At 58.8% G+C, this 20,865-nt stretch overlaps 2 protein-coding genes across 2 annotated transcripts; one reads left to right on the plus strand and one right to left on the minus strand.

The window, feature by feature from the left end:
- Positions 1-10,889: 10,889 nt before the first annotated feature.
- LBX1 (ladybird homeobox 1) lies at positions 10,890-13,503 on the minus strand. Its single transcript, XM_028513033.2, has 2 exons — positions 13,179-13,503; positions 10,890-12,483 (listed from the first exon to the last, which is right to left on the minus strand). Exons 1-2 carry the CDS (start codon positions 13,501-13,503, stop codon positions 11,963-11,965), a joined length of 846 nt encoding a protein of 281 aa, XP_028368834.1. The 3' UTR covers positions 10,890-11,962.
- A 660-nt stretch (positions 13,504-14,163) lies between these two features.
- On the plus strand, positions 14,164-20,014 carry LOC118500959 (AF4/FMR2 family member 1-like). The gene is made up of 5 exons (XM_036027522.1): positions 14,164-14,169; positions 14,215-14,517; positions 17,002-17,074; positions 19,534-19,667; positions 19,754-20,014. The coding sequence occupies exons 1-5, from the start codon at positions 14,164-14,166 to the stop codon at positions 20,012-20,014; spliced, it is 777 nt and encodes a 258-aa protein (XP_035883415.1).
- Positions 20,015-20,865: the final 851 nt, after the last annotated feature.

Consider the following 20,865-nt stretch of genomic DNA (forward strand, 5'->3'; position numbering starts at 1 on the left):
TCTCTGTATCACCTCCTGCTCTGAACCTTCCAGACTCCATCCCATGAGACAGGGGTGGGGGTGGAGGACGTGGATGTTAGGAATTTTTTTGCCTCCCTTCCTTTGCTCTTCCTTCGGATATCCTCAGTGGCTTCTCCTGACTGTGGGATCCGCCCCAAGCTCCGAGGAACTGCCCCACCTCAGGTCCCAGGAGGAGGAAAGAGGCCTCGCTCTAAAAGCGACCGACTCAGACCCATTCCCCGCGGCAGAACTTGTCTCTCCGGGACAGCCCCGTGCCACTCGCCCTTCTCTGCCTAGGCCTCCCTTGAAGGGGTCCATCCGGGCCCAGCTTGGCTTCTCGCCATCACCGGCAAATTATTCAGATTCTGGTGTCACAAACTTGTAGGGTCCTCTCTCCAGACCATTCCACTCTCTTGATGCTTGGCCCAGAGGTCCCATCCCCCCCGCCCCCTCACTCCTTACACTCCGAATGCAGAGACCCAGGGGCCGAGTAGCCAGCAGCGCCAACGTTAATCCCACCCCACCCTCTAGGAATTCGAGATCCGATGAGGGGTTCCAGCTGAGGCAAAGCGCGCAGCACGGTCTGGCCCGGAGGACTGGGGCTCCCTGGTGAGGACCCTGACCCGCCGACTTCCCCCTGTAAAGTGAGGGGTGGTGGGGAAAGGTTGCGTTCTCGTGGAAGAGAAGATGTTGAAGCTGGAATCAGACTGGGTGGGGAAGGGACCCAGAGAGGCGCTGCTCCCTCGCCGTCCAGGCCTTCTCCAGAGGCCTTAGCAGCATCCTCCGCCAGTGCCAAGCTCCTGGGAAGCGGATAGGGGGCTTGAAAGGATGCTGATATCTGCCTTTGGAGCTACGATGTCCCTTCAACTCCCCAAAGGCCTCGCTCCGGGGCCCACCCCAGCTTCAGCGTGGTGGGGACTCCAAGCCCAGCGCGCTGGGATGAGGGAGAGTGTGGGCCTGCTGAGTGGGTGGCCCGGGACAGAACGAATCCAAGGCTGTGGGGGAAAGTGGGATTGATTGGGAGAAATGGAGGATTGGGTGTCCGCTGGCCCAGGGTGCCCCGCCCTTCTCTAGCTCGGGCACCACCCGCCGCGGGGCCTCCGGGAAACCGAGCACGCCCGCGAGAGTCCCCGCCCCCTCCCTGAGGCCGGAGGTATTAGTGCTGCTTGATCAAACCTCATTTTCTGCGAAAATGGAAACATACCCAGGGTCCTTAATAAAGTGAATGACGAGGCTTCGGGTGTAATTGGACTTCCGGTTGGTGGCTATTTCCTTAAACTGACAGTGGGAAGAATGTAAACCTACAGCGTTCAGATGTAATTGTACGATTATCAGAAAGAGGTGCAGGGTGGATTCGCAGAGACCTGGAGGCAACGACCTGAGAAAGGGACACGAACGCTTACCCAGATCGAGGCACCTAGGAGTCCTGGACCTCCACACTGACCCCACATCCAAGTGCACGCCTCTGCAAGCTTCGGGCGCTCCTCCTATCCCAGACCAGCCCTGCCGCGACCGACGGAAAACGCGGGATCTTTATTTATACGCTCGGGCGGGGGGCGGGGAGTGATGTCTTCTCCTTCCTCTGAGAGGAGGAGTGTCCTCCGGGGCAGGGGGGCGGCCAGGCTGAGAGTCTGCGGACCGATCCTCTGGCCAGCGCGCGCTGCCTGCATATTTCTATGCGTAATCCAATTTTCTCCGTGACTATCTAGTTAAACTCTTTAACAACAGCTACATAATTAGAATTTGGATTCCCATTAATTTTCCCTGGGCCTCGAACCATTTGCAGCTCACACTGGTAATTAATGCGATACATCACTAACTTTACCCAGAGCCGGCTAGCTGGGCTCAGGTCGCTCGGCCCACGCCACGCGCCCCTGCGCGGGACCCTGACTTCGGACCCCGTTCATAAGTGGGGCTGTTTCCCTCCCGCCGAAACCAAGTACCTCGACCCGCGTATCCAAAGCCTTGTTTCCAGAAAATTTCACAATTAAAAATATTTATCGGGAGCAGATTTACGTTTCTGGGTTTCCAGTCTCGGGGCGTCTGGGTAGGCTATTAAGTGTAATTAGCATCTTTTGTGCATGCAGATTTACTTCGCTCATTGCCACATAATTCATCCCTAAAAGCCAGCGCAGGCGAACACAGGCTCCGCCGCCAAAACCGCGGCCCGCCCCCGCCAGGGTCTAAGTCCCGCGGCCCTGAGCCCCCATCACGCTGCCGGCTCCTAGTTTCTCTGGTCCAGCTGTCCGCCCTAGGCCGGGAGGCTGGGCCCGGAGAGAAAGTTTCTGCCCCGAAGACGAATAACGCTAGGGCGACCTCAGGCGGCGGGGGGAGGGCCTAAACGAGCTCTTCCAGCTGCCCCGGCCGTGCGGTGTGGACCTGAGGCATTGAGACCCTGCACGTGTGTGCGCGTGAGCGAGTGGGCGTGTCTGTATGCACGCTCGCGTGCGCGCCAGTGCATGTGCATATGCTAGTGCGCGTTCCTGAGAGTGCGCAAGGGCGCGGGTGGAACGTGAAGTGATCTCTGCCCACCGGTTCCCTGGACCGAAGCTCAAATGCCAGTCCCAGGTCACCCAGCTCGGGCGCCGAGGCTTAGAGAGAGACCCGGGCCCTACCTCGCCCTCATTCCCTTTTAAAGAGCCAACCCCAGCCAGCTTGAGGTCCTGGAGTGCGCAGGGTCCGGCGCGAAGGAAACTGGGAGGTCGGACGCCCAGTCGTGTCTGAGCGCAGGTTGCCGGTGCTGGTGACTGGCCACCAGAGAAAGGGCGAGCGGAGCAGGGGGTCACTGAACAGCAACTTTGCGGGACCGCTGGGGGGCAGCCGGAGACAACGGCACCCGGCGGGGGTAGGGGTGAGGGTGGGAGTGGGGGAGAGCGAAACTACGGATTGGTGGTGGGAGGACCGGGGCCAGGGAGCACGACTGGTCTCCCGCGCTCCAGGCCGAGGCACCCACTCCGGGTTCGTTATTAACGCACTGGGAAGTCCACGAGCCGCCCAACTTTCTTCTCTTTAATGAGCCTAGAAGAAGAGGCTGCCCTGAAGGGGTTTGTTCATTAAAGATGTAGCTGGAGGAATATTGTCTCATTAATTATCTGGTTTTAATTACACTCCTACCCTTTGAATCAAGGGATGGGCAAAGTTGATTCAGTGGCGCCGCCTTCTTTGGCTTAAAGAGTCAGGCCAGCAGCGGGCCTGGAGGGGGCGGGGGGGACTGCGTGTGCCGAGAGGGTGTGAGTATGCATTTGGGGAGTATCCAGCCGCTAGTCCCCATTCGAGGGAGCCTTATATCCGGGTGGGTGGGTGTGTGGATGAGGTCTGCGTGTGGGTCTGAAAATGTGCGTGTGTCTGAGCGTGTGTGACCACGTGCGCCTGAAAGGCCCTGTGGACGTGACTTGTGTGTCTATGTGAGCTCCCTGCCTGCGTGCGGTTCTGTATGTCTGGGTGTGAGTGTGGGCAGCTGAGTGTGTCTGCAGACGGGCCCAAGAGCGGGTATCTAAGTGAACAGGAGTGTGACTGGATGGCTGTGTCTGCGTGTTTAAGAGGATGGCCTCCTGCCCATCAGCTCAAGTGACAGTGTATGACGGTATTTCTGGGTCTGTGCTGTGTGTGCATGTGGCCCTGTGTGCGTGAGTGTTGGGTGGGGGGGGGCACTCCACCCCTAAAACACTGCAGGAACTGGGACCTCTACAAGGACGCGGCTCGGTTTCCGAGGGTCCCCAGAGCTGGGGTGCCATCCGGAAACCGTGATCCTTCTGGAAGGGGGTTATTTAAGGGGGTGTTCATCCCTGCCTCGTCCCTTGTCAGGCAGGAGCTGTGCTAAAGCGGGGGCCGTTTTCCCTTTAAATCGTGGACACTTTGACAGGGGACATTAAGGCCCCGGCTGCTCAGGCTGAGCAGATCATAAAACCGGACAGGCAATTTCTGCTCCCGCCAAATAGCCGGGCAAACTCGTTCTGCATCTTTGGTTTTAATGCACTAAACTGGCAGCTAAGCAGGGAGCGAGCAAAAGGGGGTGGGGAGCCCCCACAAACACCAGCACATACACCGGCACCCGGGCAAACACCCCTTCACACCCTCTCGCCCCACGCCCCGCCCTCGACCCCCCCACCAGTGGAATTATCAACTAGAATTTGATTAATATGCAAATCGCAGGCAAACAGCTTCATATAATTCTTTCAGTGGAGAGTAATTAATCACCAGTTAAAGCAAATTAATACATATATCAATTTTGTCAGAAACATGCTTAGTTCAATCGCCCGTAAAATTGAAGTTTGAAGTATTAAGAGGCTCTGCAGAAACGCCAGGACTAAAACTTTCAAATTGATCCTATTTAGTAATCAATCAGGCTCTCCCCTCAGGTTAATCTGCCTAATTTTTCATCTCAAATCATACACTTTACTGACACGCCATCTAGCAAACAGTCGATAAAAAGTTAACAAAAATGATAACGACTCCAGCCAGAGCCATTGTGCAGGGTGGGTGGGCGGTGGGTGGCTTTGATTGCATTTCTGGGGTGGTTGGGGGACTCGGTTTTTCCTGAGCTAAGGGCTGGGAACTCCCCCGGGCGGCCGGAGCCTCCCTGCCCCACCGGCCTCGCCTGCCGTTCACTGCCCTCTGCTGCTGTTGGACTTCCCTCAGATCATCAGAGCATCAGAACACCCGGCATCATTTCCCTCAGAGTCCCCTAAACCGGCCGGCTCCCTCCTCACACTCGGGGTTGCGTAGAATGCCTGGGAGCGTGTGCATTGTGTGCTCGTGGTAACATGGGCCAGGCCTCTGTCACTGTGTCTGGGCTGTGTGTGCAATGGTGAGGGTGGTGTCTCTGTATCAGCAAAGGGACCCTGTGGGCCCACACTGTTTCCGGGCACTCTCTACGTCTGTGTCTGTCACGGTGGGAGTATATTGTGTTTCTGCATTGTGGGTCTGTGTGGCTTGGTGCCTGCTTTGTGTGTTTGCAGTTTCTGGGATGTCTGCGTCACACTCTGTGTGCCTGCATTGAGTGTGTCCTGGATTGGTGGTGGGCCCACCTGAGCCTACCATTCATTTACACGTGAGCAGGTGGGGGGGGCTGTGGCAGCTGGATCAGTAGGCCCATAACAGACATCGGGAGAGAGGGGACAGTCCCTGTGGAGACCTAGACACTTCACCTTGAGCAGCTTCTGAGAAAGGAGAATGGCCACCTCTTCCCATTCCAGCCTCTGTGTTAGGAGGGGGCTAGCAAAGAAGGGAGAAGAAGGCCACCATTTCTTGGCTGAGGGGATTCCCAGCCCTGGACTCCTCTCCACAGAGCCCTGGACCCACTGCTTCGGACTTGGGCCCCTGAGTTTGGCAGGGGTGCAGACACAGTTGGGAGTGCCTCCATCCCGTGTATTCAGATGTCACGACCATGACCGGATGTGGCGACAGCTCATCTCAAACCTCTATGTACACACGCTGACAACTAAACTCACACAAGTTCTAAGGATACTCACAGGTAACTAATTCTCCTTCCCCCTATACCCACCCCCTCACTCACAAACAGCTAGCCCTGCCCAGCCCTCCATGGAAAGGCCTCACAGGTCCACATGCACACACCCACTCGCAACAATCTCTGTGTGCACACACAAGCCAGGTTCCAGAGAGGGCAAGACTCATTCACCCTCAGCCCTGCAGGCAGCACCACCCATCTGCCCTGCATTTACACGTGCATATCGCCATGTGCCCTCTCCCCAGCTTGAGCAGGCTGAGCCCCCCACCCAAGAAAGAGGAACTTCTCTTGAGTGAGTTAGGAAAATGGGGCCTTGAGGGTGACCTGGTACTCAGGTGGCCACAAGTGAGTCTGCAGATTATTCTAGGGACAAAGTTCAGCCTGGGGATCCACTTGAGTAGGAGGGGCAGGCAGGGCAGCCTGGCATCACCCAGCAGCACAGCAGAGGACAATCCTCCACCCCAGCCTGTTCTCAAAGAAGCAGATTCCGCACTGACATAGTGTTGATTCACTGGCCTCAGTTGCTCTCAGAGCAGATACATGCCCAGGCTGAGGCCCTCCACCCCATGTCCTGCCACTCCTCTCATGAGCCCCCTCCCATCAGGCCTTGTGCTTCCCATCACCCCCCACCCCACCCACCGTAAGTGTAAATCTGAGCAGCCAGCTTGGTCAAGCTGTTTGGAGCTAGGAGTCTTGTCTTCAGCTTCAGTTCCACATCAGTGTTCCTTCTCCTAGTTATCTGCTCACACCAGCTCCCAGCATACATCACACACCCAGGGGCATCACTCACTCTTTGGTCACACCCACCCAGTGACAGCTTTACTTCTTTCCTCTCCATTGCACTAATTTAGTCACACCTAGTTGCACACACTAGTTTGCAACAATCGGTTACACAAACACAACAGCACACCCCCAATCACCCCCAGTTGCAATGCTCTGTTTCCATCAATCAGCCACACATGCCCAGTTACTCAGTTGCACAAATCTCGGACACACTCAGTGACACATCCTGTTGATGCCTTCAAAGCTAGACACACACACACACACACACACACCCTCAGCCTCAGGCCTCTCCTAGGACTGGTATTGGTTAGAAGGAGACAAGCTGACTTGCTGATGGAAGCCCTGGATCTTGAGGTGCGGAGGTGTGTCCCCCAAGGAAACTTAGGTGGGGATTCTCCTCTCTCCAGAGTACTGCTCCCCTTCACATACCTGCATCAGGCTGAGGCACCTTCACCTTCCTTTGCTCCAGTACCAGGAGCCTCTCCTTTGGGAGACACAGCCTGTGGAGCAGCTTGGGGACAAGCTCCCAGCTGTCCCAGGAGTGCCAACCTCTTCCTGAGACCTCTTCAGGCACATGCACCATCCAGAGATGCACCCACTCCCCACAAAAGCCAACCAGCCACTGTTCTAACCCCACCCACACCCCCTCAAAGCCAGCACATGTCCTTCTGCACTTCACAGCAGCGACCTCCACCCGATGTCCCTCAGGACCCCAGTTCCCTCAGGTTTACAGTCCCTTCTCCCATGCGCCTTCTGCAGCCTCTGACCCTGTCCACTCTGGGCCTTGCCTCTGGTCACTCTCCCTACACTTCCCGCTCCCCCTTGCGCCCCTGTGCAGGTGTGTGTGTTAGGGAGCATCTGTATTCTCAGCACAACCACTTCCTGGGCCCCAAGAAAGATGGGTTGATGACTGGGGTGGGGGGCAAAGCCCAGGTGCCCCAGGTTTGAGTGGCTGGGGACCTGCAGGGTCGGGTGAGTGGACTTCCCTGTACCTGAAAGCTCAGAAGGGTGGGGAGGAAGGGTCCCCGCGGCAACTGGCAGGGGCGGAGGGGAGGCGCGCGGCCCCAGCCCGTCCCTTTCAGGGGGGACTCATGCATCAAACTTCAATTTTCCGGACGATTGAATTAGTGATTTTTTTTCCTCCTGAACTAAAATACACTTAAGTCTTTGGGATTAATTACCACGTTCTGGTCCCTCAGACTGGAGTATTACTTATCGGAGCTGCGTCTGACACCGGCCCGACACCTCGTAAAATAAGGAACTGCGCCTCCCGGCCTCACCCGGCGACGCCCGCCAGCCCCCGGCCCGGGAAGGCGGAGCGGGGAGAGCGAGCCAGCCACATCGCGCGGTGGGGCCCGGTCAGTCGGCGCGCGTCCGCGGCGTCCCAGGCCGTGAGATCAGAAACCGCCCTTCCCCAGGGACTTGGTGAGCCGAGTCGAGGCCCCGGGCCTAACTGGGAAGGAAAAGACAAAGCCGGGTCTCCTCCCCCTGGGCAGCCGGGAACCTAAAGCGGGTCTGCAGGGAAGCCAGAGTCCTGGATTCCCTCGTCTGCAACGGCCCCAGGCAGTGAGAGTGACACCGGGCACAGGGCCCGCGGCCCAGACGGTCCTAAGCCTTAACGAACCTCGCCTGAGAATGGGCGCGGGACCCGCAGCCCCTCGCACGGTCCACACCACACACGCTCAGAGAATAACGCACGAAGTGCACACGCCCCACTCCCACGGAGGGCACACGGGCGGCACACACAGTCGCACCTAGGACAGGCCTGGCGGTCACCAGGTCAGAGGCCCAGGGCAGGTGCTTGCGTTTGAGGCCCTCTCCATCACAGGCCCCTGGGGGAGCGCCTGAGGCTCGGCCGAGGCCATCTGAGCGCCGAGGCCCGCGCACGGGTAGCAGCTCCCGTCAGAGCCCAGACTGCCGAGGAGAGGGTGGGCTGACACCCAGGCCCCTCATCCCAGCCCCAGGCTCTTGCCCGCAGCCAAGCCCTCAGGCCTGGCCTGCGTGGCCGCCGCCTCCTTGCGCGATGGGGCCAGAAAAGCAGCCACAAGCGGCAGCGCTCTGTCGGGTGGAGTCCGGCCTCAACGGCTGCGCGGGCTGTCGGCGGGGCTCGGGAAGCCTACCAGCGGCCGGGGATCGGTGCGGAAACGAGCAGAGCCGAAGAGGCTGCGGGGCAGGTCAAATCCGCTCCCCCAAGTGCGCGCGGAACCAAGCACGCGGCGCGCTTTCCCCGGGCCTCGCGACTGGGGGCTCAGCCCGGGGCTCCTGAGCGCGTCTCTGTCCCCTTCCCGCTGGCGACAGTTCCTTCCCTCGCAGGCCCTTCTTTCTGGCCTATAAAAACAACGAATTCCTTCTTGTCTTTCAAGGCCTGGGTCCAAAGCCACCTCTTCCGTGAAGACTCCACCACCCGGAGCCCAAAGTCCTCTTTCCGAGTTCTGCAAATGCACGTTTCCTCCCCCATTGGCCCGGGCCTCCTGCGATCGGGGGTGCGGCCGGTCGCGTCCACCGCTAGACTGGGAGCTCCTTGAGGGCAGGAACTGGGTCGGATTTGTTTCTCTGTCCCTAGCCCCCAGCGCGGCCTGGCACCGAAAAGACACGCAATAAACATTTGATGAATTGAATGAATCTTTCCCTTTATTTTATTAATTCTTCCTCTTCCTCTTCCCTTCTTTCCTTTCCTCCTTCCTTCCTTCCTCGTCATTTTTTATTCCTTGTGTATATTCAATTGTCATGTTTTTCAGGCTCATTAAATCCATTTAGAGACAAAAGAATAAAAGGCAGAAGGGGAAGGAGGGGGGAGGAGGGGAAGGGGAGGGGAGGGGAGGGGGGAGGCCGGAGAAGCAAACAAATAACCCGCTTTAACTAGACGGGCGGATAAATGGCCCCGTTTCTCCTCAGCCCCGATGCGCCTGCTTAGCCGCGCGCCCCGCGGGCGCCGCAGCTCGGGTGGGCTCAGCCCCGAGGCCGCCGCCCTTCGCCCGAAGGGACCCAGTAGGGCCCCGCCCGGGGCCGCGAAGCGGGAAGTGGCCAGAGGTGCCAGGACCGCTTCATTGGGATTCATGGGCGTGTTGGGCGGGCGGCCTGGGGCTCCGGGCGCGGGGCGGGGGGCCAGTGGGGGGGTTGCGCACGGCGGGCGCAGATGCCCGGGTGACCGCCGCGCCGCGGTCCCTGCGCCGCCTTTGTGCCGGGGAGACGCGCGCGGGGACCTAATCCATCAAATTGTCTACAAATTGTGAAGAAAATTCAAAAACCATATGGTCGCCAGCGCCGGCGCGCTCTGGGCTGCGGAGGGCCGCGGCCGCGCCCGCACCCGGAGCCGCGGGGGGCTGGGCCCGGCTATTGTCGCCTGTCAGCGGCCGCCCGGGTCCATTCGTCCCGGCCTTCATGGTCCGCGCTCCGAATTACAGACCCATCCATCCTGAGAGAGGGCGATTTATGTCGCCCAGGAGAAACGGCCGCACGCCGGCCGGGCTGCCCGGCCGCCTCTTTCCTTCTTTGGTTCTCTCCTCTCCCTTCTCTTTCTTCTCTCTCTCTCTCTCTCTCTCTCTCTCTCTCTCTCTCTCTCGCACACACACTCTCTTCCTTTCTCTCTCTCTCTCTTCCTCTCCCTTTCTTCCTCTTTCTCCCCCCCGTCTGTGGCTTTCTACTTTCTCGCTTTGCTTTCGGAGTGCATTCTGTGCCCCTTCTTTTTCTGTTCTTCTGTTTCTCAGTTTCCTCCCGGACACGACCGTTCCCGACTCAGGCCCCGGGGCCCCATCGCCTGCCCGAGACCAGATGCGCATTTCTCACATCAATTTTGCGGAGAAAGGGAGCTGAGCGGCCTGGAGGCGGGACCCTCCTCGGGTGACAGCGGCCACTCGCCAGCCCAGAGACAACAAAAGCCCAGAGAGAAACCCGCTCAGTCCGGAAAAGTGAAAGCTGCCTCCGTCCCTGCTTCAGCCCCACTTTGAGCCCGGGGACCCCAGAGAGTCCTTGGGAGATTGATGTCTCTGCCCCCAGCCGCGTTCGGGACCCAGAATTTGTGAATGTCACCAGAAATTCATCCCAACTCTCAGGCGCTTTGGGCTCACATCTCCCCGTGCCTGTGTGAGCAGCTCAGTCTGTCCTTTGGTGCCTTCGGCCTCATTTTTCTCGCTGGCCCAAGCGTGAGGCCCTCCGGCAGAACCGAAACTCAGGAGCCCTCAGACCCCACCCTGCGCCCGGCTGAGCTACACCTGTCACTCACCCGAGACTTAGCCAGGCCCCAAGGAGTGCAGGAAGAATGTCCTTGGGTCCCAGTTAGGGTGCAGGAACCACAGGGCAAGTCCCTCCCCACCCTTTGCCTCAGGCAAATTAATTTCATATCCGTGGCGCCCCCGACATACGCCCGCACTCGCACCCAGCATTGCACGCCTGCTTTTTACCCTGACCTGACGAAGCCTACTTGTCTTACACGCCCCCACCTCATTTGGAGCCTGCCGCGTGTTTGCGGGCAAGAAGCGCTTCCTCCCACTGCTTCCCTCTCACCCCTCATTCTCACGCCTGCCCTGAAACCCCTCCAAATCTCCAAGGCCGGGCCGCCGGCAACGAGCAGCAGCGAGACCCTGGGCCTGCCATCGTTTCCCTGAAAAGGGCCCACTCATTTAGACACGGTCACCACCGCTTCTAGTAAAATGGCAAAGACTTTATTTATTGGAGAAAGAGGCCTTGGGTACAGTCCGGGGAGGAGAAGGCAGGGCAGGAGCGGGGAAGGAGCACGTGGGACCCACCCTCATCTGGCCACCTTGTCTGGCCAAGTCCACCTAGGAGCGGGCGTTGGAGACAGACCCAGAGCTGTGGAGGAGGTGGGGTGAGGACTTAGGTTGGCCTCCTCTCAGTCTCTGTCACATGCAAAAAAATTCTAAAAAGAGTAAAAAATAATTCTAGGGCTTTGGGTTCCTTTTTCGTTGGTTGGTGTGTTGGCTGGATTTCCCCGTTTTGTCCCTAAGACCCGGACCCCAGCAGTCGGTCCAAGGAAACCGAGAGAGGGTGGAGAGGGATCTTTAAAATAGCGCTAGTGGGCATTGGGAGGCAGAAATGGCATCGGAAAGAGACTTCTCTTAGGGGAGGAAGAAAAGATCAATTTGAAACTTGCAAGTCAGGCCCTGGCTGCCCACCTCAGTCGCTTCTGATGCGGGGGAAATGCAGAAGAAAATAAAAGAAGTCGACTGCAATAGGCCCGGGGAGGCGAGGAGGGAGAGGGCCGGTGCATTCGCCACATGCAGAGAAAAATCGAAACAGTCGGGCGGCCCCCTCCTCCAGACCGCGGGGGTTCAGTGTCCGCTACCCTCGGCCCTGCCTCTCCCTCAGCAAACCCGGCAGCCTACGAGCTTTGAAAACATGAAAACTTCCGAGATCTTAAAAAAATTTAAAAAGAAACAAAAAAGGCAGGCTGCGGTGGGAAGAACCCGCTATATAGGTTTAAATATTTATACAGAAGCCATACAGAACTGCCCGGCGAGGGCTCCCCGGGCGGTCTGCGGAGGCTACACCAGCGGCGGGCCCGGCCGGCCAGCCCAGCCGGGGTTTATTGCTTCGAGAGGGAAGAGGCGGCTGCTGGGAGCCCAGTCTGGGCCAGGGACAGGGGAGAAGGCGGGAGTTGCAGAGGAGGTCCCAGCTCCCCTCCGCGGTCCGGTCCGGGAGGCTGCAGGCCCACGGCTCCAGGGGCCCCGTGCGGCGGCAGATTCTGGGCTCCGCTCAATCGTCCACGTCGATCTCTTCGTCTTCCTCGTCCTCCGAGCAGTCCTGGCTGCTGGCTGGCTGGTCCGTGAGTGGGGAGGCGGGCGAGAGCTGCAGGGGCCCGGCGCCCGGGGCCTGCGGAACGCCTGGAGGGAGTGCTGGAGAGCCAGGCCTCGACTTGGCCCTGCCGCAGCCGCCGCCACCAGCGCCGGCAGCCTCCGAGTTCTGCTCCAGTTCGGCCAGCGCCACGATGTCCATCTGACCACCGGGGCCCAGTTTCTTGGCGGACTCCACGTCGGCCTTCATCTCCTCCAGGTCCCGCTTGAGCTTGGCGCGCCGATTCTGAAACCAGGTGATGACCTGAGCGTTGGTGAGGCCCAACTGCTGCGCGATTTGGTCTCGGTCGGCAGGGGACAGGTACTTCTGGTAGAGGAATCGCTTCTCCAACTCGTAGATCTGGTGGTTGGTGAAGGCCGTGCGAGACTTTCGCCGCTTCTTGGGGGTCTGCCGTTGCCCAAAGATGGTCATCCCGTCTCGGCCTGCGAGGAAACCATAGTATAGTCTTGCGCCAGGGGAGAAGAGACCCCACCCCGTCTCTTGCTCACCCCACCTAGGCTCATCCGGCCTGCGGTTAGCCACAGTTCCCTTCTCGGTTTTGGTTAAGCTTCCCGGCCTAAGGCAAGCCTCGTCAATGGCAAACCCTCTTCCCCCGTCTCTCTTCTACCGGAAGTCCCTAGAAAAAAATTGTTTTGTTTTCTCTCCCCCATCCCCGCCCCCCAAGAGTTGGTTTGAAAGACCCAAGGTTGCTAGAGCAGGAAGGAGCCAGACCGGGATGTCCTGACTTTTGTATGCGTGTTGGTACTCCACCTCTTCACAAGGACCACAACTCTACCCTTACCCAAAAGTTCGCAGCAGAAGGCTCTCCATTCCTCATCCCCGGAACAGGACTAAGAGTGCCCAGGCCATTGGGAACAGGAGGGAGTCAGGCAGAGCAGGCCGACTACAGAGAGACTTGTGTTTCCACCATCCCTTCCTGACCACTCTGGCCTATCCAGAGGTCCCTAGGAAATAGGGTTTGGGTCCTGTCCCACCCATCTCCACACTTAGCGGCAGCGGTTTCGGCTGGAGGGCCCTGACGGCCGGCGCGGGAGGAGAGTAGAGGCAGAGGGCACAAAGCGCGCTGGGCACGGGCAGCTGGGCTCTGGGCGTAGGGGAATCTAGTGGCAGCACCTACCTTCGGCTGCCTGCAGGACGCTGACCTCCAGCCCCTTAAAGGTCTTGCTGGCGAGCTCCTCCAGTGCGCACAGCGGCGAGGTCTGGGAGAGCAGTGCGCGCCCCGCCAGGGGCAAGCCGCCCGGCGTGTGCTTGTCCGCAGCCGCCAGCAGGTGCGCCGCCCCGCACAGCGAGTAACTTCTCCGCACAGACGGCTTATTGAGGATGTCCTCTATGCTGAACGGCGTCAGGGGCTTGTTGGAGTTGGCGGGCGGCGGCAGGTGGTCCAGCGGGCTGCGCCGCCGCTCCTCCCCCGGCGCCGCCTTGCCGTCCTCCTTGGAAGTCATCTCGGCCTCGTTTGGGGGCCCGGCCGGGGCGGCTCGGGCCTCGGGGACCCAGCCCGCGGGCAGCTCGGGCGCTGGGCGGCGCGGGAGAGAGGCAGCGGCGGACAAGAAGGAGGCCGCGCCGGGCAGGGCGCCGGCCGAGCGCCGGCCGTACGCGGGGCCGATTAGCGCGGCGACAGAGGCGAGCAGAGCTGCACGGGGCCCGGGGAAGAGGGTGCTGACGCGGGCACTGCCTCCGCCGGGGCTTCCAGCAATCCGGGGCCCGAGCCGGGGTGCGCCGCACGGGGCTCCAGTTTCGCCAGCCCTGGTGCTATTTAAAGGTGTCAGGTGGCTCCGCGGCAGCTCCTGGCCCCGGGTCCTGGAGGCGGCAGTTGGAAGAGCCGAGGCGAGGGCGCCGATCCCGTACTGCGAGGGGAGGCGGAGAGATGGGGCAATTGACTATTGCTAACAAGTTAGCCTTGATCCAGGAGTAATCAATTATATGCAGAGACACTACTCTCTCTCTCTCTTTCTCCTTTCCCCCCGTCTTTCTCCTCCCTTCTTTCTCTCTGTCCTCTTTCCTCCTGTTCTCTTTCTCCCTCCCTCCCTCTCTCTTCTCCGCTCCCCCCGTCTCTCTCCTTCTCTCCCTCGCCCTCGCCCTCTCTTTCACTCTCTGTCTGTCCAATGCAGGCAGCTCTAAGTTGGGAAGCTCATTAATTAGCGGGCCGGGGGTAGGAGGAGCCGGCTGGAATTAGCCTGCCTAATGCGCCTGTCAGTCCGGCGCCGCGCCGCGCTCGGCCCGAGCTGTTTGTAAATTACATTAGCGGCGCCTTTATTGCGCCCGCACCGCCGACGACTGAAAAGCCGCCGCCCCCACCCCAAACTGCGAGCTGCGCGCCCCGCGCACCCTTCGCCCGCCGGCCTCGCCGCAATTGCAGCGCTGGCCCGGAGTTCTCAGGCTCTCCAATCCGGGATTCGACGCCTGAGAAGGGCGGCGAGCGCCCAGTCCGGGAGGTGCACGGCCGCCAAGCGGTCAAGGTAAGACCAGGAGCTTGGGTGGGCCCCGCCGCCGCCCAGCGCGGACTTTGCCGAGCTGTGATCAAGGACCCAGCGCCCCTGCCCCTACACTCTTTCGCGGCCTCGGGCCAGGCGCCTGGGGAAGAGGGAATCAGGAGGTCCACACGGGTTCTGCAGCCCTGCGTGAGGCGACACAGGGCACAGGGGTGGGAACCCCGGGGGCTGGGGGAGGGGGTTAGTCAGAGGACTCAGCCTTCCCTAGACGAGAGGCGGAGTGGAGTTGGTGGTGGCCCCAGCACCTCTCCCCGGGCCAGATCCCAAAGGGGCAGACTTACCTCCCCCAGCAATCTTGCACACTTATCTTGGGCCAAGGCTCTAGAGGCCGCCTGGCGACCGGGGTCCGACCGGCAGTCGGCCGGGTGCCGGGGCTAACGGGGCCGGCTCCGGGCCTCCCCGCTGCGCTCTGCCGGGCCCGGGCCGGTGCCCCGCGCCCCGCTGCCGGCCCCGCCCAGCCCAGCGCCCGGCTGGAGTGCACCGCCCGGCCGACTCCAGCTGTTCCGGATGCGGGGCGGGGGCCCGGAGGGGGCCCGACCAAGGCTGGGGCTGTGCTGTGAGGAACCCGCACGGAGGCCTGGGTTCAGGTCGGACTGGGGTCTGGCAACCCTATGGCCCCGCACTCTGTGTATACCAGGCGGGCATTGGTGTGCATTGATCTTTGACTGTGTTTATGTTTTTGAATATGTATATTCGTGTGTCGTTCTCCACGCTTATATTTGTGTAAACCGATGTGAACTGTGGGTATATAGGTGTGTTTGAACCCTTACCTATGAACCCTTACCTGGGGCTGTGCCCCAGGCTCTTTTCCCTCGGGCTCCCTTCATCTGGTTTGTGTGGGGCCGCTGGCTTCACCAGCCTGATTTTCCATTTCTGCGCCTGGAGAAAGGGGGGAGGTGAAGGGGTTGGAGCCAATGGAGGCAGAACTGTTTCCTTTCCCACACAGCCCCAGCCGTTTCCCTGGCTTTGTTTGTAAACTCCTGGGTAGGCAGTGCCACCCTGCAGCCCAGCTTGGTTGAGAGAAGGGCCGAGTGAGGCCAGTGCAGAGGACGGTGGCCCAGCCCAGAGGTTGGAATGGGAAGGACGGGACCTCCTGGGCTTCTTACCCTCTCATACCTGCCCCCGAGAGGGAGCCAGCCCAGCTGGGCTGTGCGGTCCAGCACAGATTCTCTCCTTGGATGCCTCCGGCACAGGGGCTTCAGTGCATTGGAAATGGGCTGCTTTATCTCCCTTCCAGTTATTTGTTGGGAACAGGGCTTGCAGCTCTCCAGAGTAAAAGGGACAATGCAGGGAGAAAAGATTCTTGTTTGGGATCCCAGCGCCTGCTCCATCTTTGTCCTGCATTTTGGGGGGATGACAGGTGCTCAGAGGCAGAGATGATGAGAATGGGGCTCTCAGTTCCCCCAGAGCTGCAAAACTATCCCCAAGGCCGGTTGGCCTCCAGTGCGTCAGTGCTGTTCTGGGAGCCATGAGGTGATTGATGCCGCGCCTAGCACCACGGAGTGGGAGTTCAGAGATGGTGGAGAGGGACTGGAGGGAGAGGGCGCCAGGGAGCTGGACCCTGCTGGCTTGGAAGCTCTGGGACCAAGAGAGATCTGCCCTCTCCTCTCACTTCTGCCGGGAGGATCCTGCGTCAGCCTCTGGCCCACAGCCCTTTCCTTCCAAAGCCTTGACCCAGAGCAGGAGGCGAGCGGCATCCCTCCTGCCAGCAGGGAGCAGGGACTCTTAGTTCCTTATCCTGGGAGGGGCCTCCTCCCACATGCCTCCTCTTTCATTCTTCCTGTCTGTTCCAGTATTCACACCTGATATTGGCCTGTAGGACAGGATCTTAAGGACAACCCTGCTGTTGCCCATTTCCCAGTCCCTCAGGACCAGTGAAGTTTAATGTTATTGTGAGGCTGCCAGGAAGATGAGGAATGGAATTAGGGAGCCGGGGGTGGGGGGGGGGGGAGGTGGGAGCATAGAATTCCTCTACTGGGGCATTATTCCCTGGGACCTTGATTCTCAACTGCATCATGTCAAAGTAGACAAGACACTCTACAACCATCTATATTACCTCTCCCACCTACTGTCGCCACACCTCTTCTTCCCTTCAGCAATACCTGCGACTCAATCCTGAGGCTTTAGTGTTTTGGCCTAATTTGCTGATCTCCAGAGCAGCCAAACAGCTCCAGTCTGGCACAGCCAGGGGCTCGGGGGTGCCCCGGGAGTGCTACCCACCCATTTTGTTGTTTAGGGTCCCCTGCTTGCATCGGCAGGTCATTTTCAAAAACCAGCCTAACTGCCCCACCAACCTCTTCCACACCCAACAGTTCCCCAGACCCCACTGTGTAAGTGGCTGGAATCTTCTGAACTCCTGGCAGCCCAAACCCACCAGCCTCCCATACCCCTCCTGCAGAGCAAGGAGCTGTGTTTTGGGTTTGTGATCAGACTCACTCCTTCTCCCACCAGACAAACCAGGAGGTCCTCGAGCGCAGGGACCTTAACCTGGGATGTCCGTACACCTCAGACCTGCGCAGGCCAGGTGAGTTCACCTGGCGCCCTCCGTGTATTGGTTGAGTGAGTTTTTATCAAGCAAATGAAGTACAAATGATTGTGTATTGTGGAGGGGAAAGGCTTGGGCCTTGACTGCCCCCCTCAGAGGAGTTTTGGAGATTCTGAAAATTGAAAGGAGTAGCTCGGGGGCAGAGGGGTGGGAAGAAACCCTGCCGCTGCTCTCCAGGATCTACCCTTCCGCCCAGCCCCCTTCCTGGGATCCCATGCTCAGACACTGGGGGATTCCCAACCCCCAGGAAGTTGAGCCGGTGGCATCTCCCTGGAGCTGGAAGTAGCTCATCCCTTGAGTCTGCTCTGCAGAGGGAATGCCTGTCTTTAGAGCCTGGCCCACACTGTATCCTGACTCCTGAATTCATGCTTGCTGCCCTGCCTCTACCACCAGGGTCCAGCCTTACTCTGTCTCCAGGGAAAGGGATTATTCTGCCCAAAATCTGCTTTCCCCCTATTTGAGTGAATATTCCAGACAAAGAGGAAGGAAAGAGTATTGCATGAATTGCCAGGATAAGGGGACCCTGTAGACTCAAGCAAAATGACTTATTCCTTAGTACACGAGAATACTTCAAGTAAATGTCCAAAGGCTTCGTCGGCTTTAATCCAGACGGTTTCAGTAGCCCGTTTGTTTCCAGATTATTTGTGTAAGCACCAGCACTGGCCCTCAGGCCAAGGCTTCCCTCAAAAAAAAAAAAAAAAAAAAAAAAAAAGGTTCTGGCGCTTCTTGAAATGAGTTACCTTGACCACCAATTGGGATCATTTTTGTCGCCTGGGGACCTGCTACTCTGACTCTCTTTGTGGAATTCAGTGAGTGTTTCTTCGGCTATAGAGGCAGACTCCGATAGATGGCCTCTTGCAGCCCTGGCTGAACCGGGACTGCCCACTCGGTTTTTATATTCTGCCCTGGGCCACCATCTGCAGTAACAACAACAATAACCATGACAATAAACACCATAAGCCCTTACTGCGTGTGCCTGGCTTCAGGCTAAGAGTTGTATTCATTTCATATATTACTTACAACCTGTGAGGCAGCTAGTGTTATTACCTTGATTTTACATATAAGAAAAGTGAGGCCCAGAGAAGTTAAGTAACCCATCCAAAATCACACAGCCTGTTTTGGAGTCATTGAGATTTGAAGACTAGTTTTTCTGACTCAAGTCTTAATCCCAGAACCATGGAGTTCTTAACCAGAGGGCCCCAGTGGCCCTTTGAATGGGCTTCAGGGGCTCTGCATACAGATCCCAGAAACTGTGTGTTAAATTGTGTATATGAGCCCGAGTGGGCACATTTTTCCAAGAGCAGTATTACATAACATATTGGATTCACAAAAGGGGCTGGAGATCCAGAAAAGTTTAAAGCCACAAGCAGGCCAATAGGGGAAGGGGAAGGGCTGAGGGGAGGGAAGTTGCCTCCTCACCGCCTGGGGGAGTAGGGAGCCAGCTGCTCCAAAATTCAGGACAGGCTCCATTCCTGCTGCTGGAGCTGCCCCGCTGTCTCTGGCCAGGCCCAGCTCCCAGGACCTTGCGTAGCAAAGGGGGCAAGGTCTATGGCCACGGCAGGGCTTTGGAGAGCACCCCTCCTGCTTCTCTTCTCCCTACTTCTTTTCTCTTTCAGAGTCTATTGACACTGGCCCCGACACATGTCCTATATAGGGAGATTGCCCTTTGAAAGTGTGTGTGTGGGCGGGGGAGGGTGCCTAGACAGACCACTGAGGGACAGAGACAGGTAGAGAGGGGATGAAAGACAGTTCCTGGGGTTGCTCAAGGCTCACATGACCATACTCTGAAGCTTCCAGAGCAGCCCTCTTTTTTGGTCCCAAGTCTTTGCTCCCCTCGTCTTGGGGCAGGAAGGGTTTCTATCGCTGTCCTTCCTGGCACCTCTTGTTCTGTGTTCAGTGCTTAATTCGTGTGGGGGAGTCTCCCCTGACCTGTTCAGGCCCTCTGCTCCTTAGCACACACCTCCTTGGTGTCACGTCTGATTGCCAGGGATGTGCTTATTTGTCTGTTTGCCCTTCTGCCTCTCTCTCCACCTGGCTGTGAACTTGGGGAGGAAGGGACTTGAATTTCTTCTCCATGCCCTATGCTAGCCTGGCATATACCAAAGTCTCCTCATTCATTTACTGAACGAATAAACTAAACAAATAATAAAGAGACAAAAGAGAGCCAGGCAGGGACCTCAACCGGCGCCCCAGAGAGAGGACCAGGGAGATGAGGGAAGGGAAGGTACATTGTTTTGCCAGCTGTGTGCAGATGTGTGAGGCCCCCCTGCTGCTCCAGCACACACAGAGGGGCACAGGAGCCTCATTATTTAATGCTTTTTGGCCATGGGGGGAGGGTCCTGGGTTCTGGACCCAGCTGTGGTATGGCCTGATTAAGGAATGGAGTTTGTTCACTGTCTCTTTCTCTTTCTCTCTCTCTCTCTCTTTTTAAAAAACAGGACTGAGCCCCTATCATGTTTTGGGCGCAGAAGCAGAGAGGAAGAACAGACAGAAGACGGAGGGCGATGGGCAGGCAGGGGTGAGAGGAAGCAGACACTCCCTCCCACCAGTAGCACAGGGGACCATGATGAGGGTAAAAATAAGTGGGGGGAGTCTGGTTCTGTCCCAGTGGAGGTGGCATTTGAGCTGCACCTTGAAGAACCAGGAGCATTTCGCTAGGTGCAGAAGTGGGGACCGCTCTCCCGGCAAAGGAGACAGACAAGCAGGAGGCCAGAAGTGCCGGCCCGGAGGAAAGCCAGAACACCCCCACATTTCCTCCCTCTGCCGCCTGAGCAGCAAGCTGCTAGGGTCGCGATGAAATCTTTGGTCCTTCCTGCGCTTGCGTCAGGTCTGCAGCCTGCAGAAGGCGCTGGTGAGCTTGCGGGGTGGCTGTTTGGGGCCACAGGGGTGGAGGAGTTGGGACAAGGCTGTGGCTTCTGAGCCAAGTGTGTAAGTGAAGGGACTGAGGCAGGGAAAGGGGAGAACGAGGAGCAGGCCAGCCCCACTAGGCGGGCGCAGGAAAGGCCTGAGTCAGGCTTCTCATAATAAACGGCACGTGAATAATTCAGCAGCCGCGTGGGGGCTCATTGCATTAGTGCGGCCACCCCCACCGCCCTTCGCATTCCCACTGAGGGGAAGTGATCGCTAACTCGCTTGAGGTGGAGAGCCCGGATAGAAGACCTCCTGCCCCCTCCTATCCTGGATTCTGCCCTGCTATGTCCCAGGAGACTCCCTGGTCCCTTGTCCTTTCTGGCCTCACCGCGACAGCGGGGCAGTGCTGTCCCAACTAAGCCGCTCTCAAGGTGCCAGGCAAGAGCGGGCAGGCGGCAGGCCCAAGGCCAGGCCAAGGGACGCAGTGGTGTGACTAGCAGGAACCAGCGTGGCTCTGTGGCAGTGTGGCTCTGAGCGAAGTAGAGGAGGCAGGCTCAGGCCTGTGCTCAGAGCCGGGAAGACCCGGGGCTGCTTTCGCCAGCGCCAGGCTGGAAGTGAAGCTGCGGGGAAGCCTCGGGACCCTCCACCGACTCTGGACCCCCTGGCTCCCCATGCTCTGCGCCCGCCTGTCCTGGACCCGCGGAGCCAGTTCTGGACGCGCAAGCAGCTGGTATCTCTTCGCGCGGGGCCCGCCAGGAGCCCCAGGCCGCTGTGCCTGGAAGAGAAGCTCAATAAGTAGCGCCCTCAGCCTTATTTCGTTTGAGTGGAACCGGCTCCCTCTGGCTTTTCCGTTCCCGCGTGTCCCTGGGCTCCTGATCTTGAGGGATCGCGCTCCTCCCGTCCCACACTGACCACCGCCT

Source organism: Phyllostomus discolor, chromosome 5 (assembly GCF_004126475.2).
Source record: "Phyllostomus discolor isolate MPI-MPIP mPhyDis1 chromosome 5, mPhyDis1.pri.v3, whole genome shotgun sequence".
Classification (NCBI taxonomy): Eukaryota; Metazoa; Chordata; class Mammalia; order Chiroptera; family Phyllostomidae; genus Phyllostomus; species Phyllostomus discolor.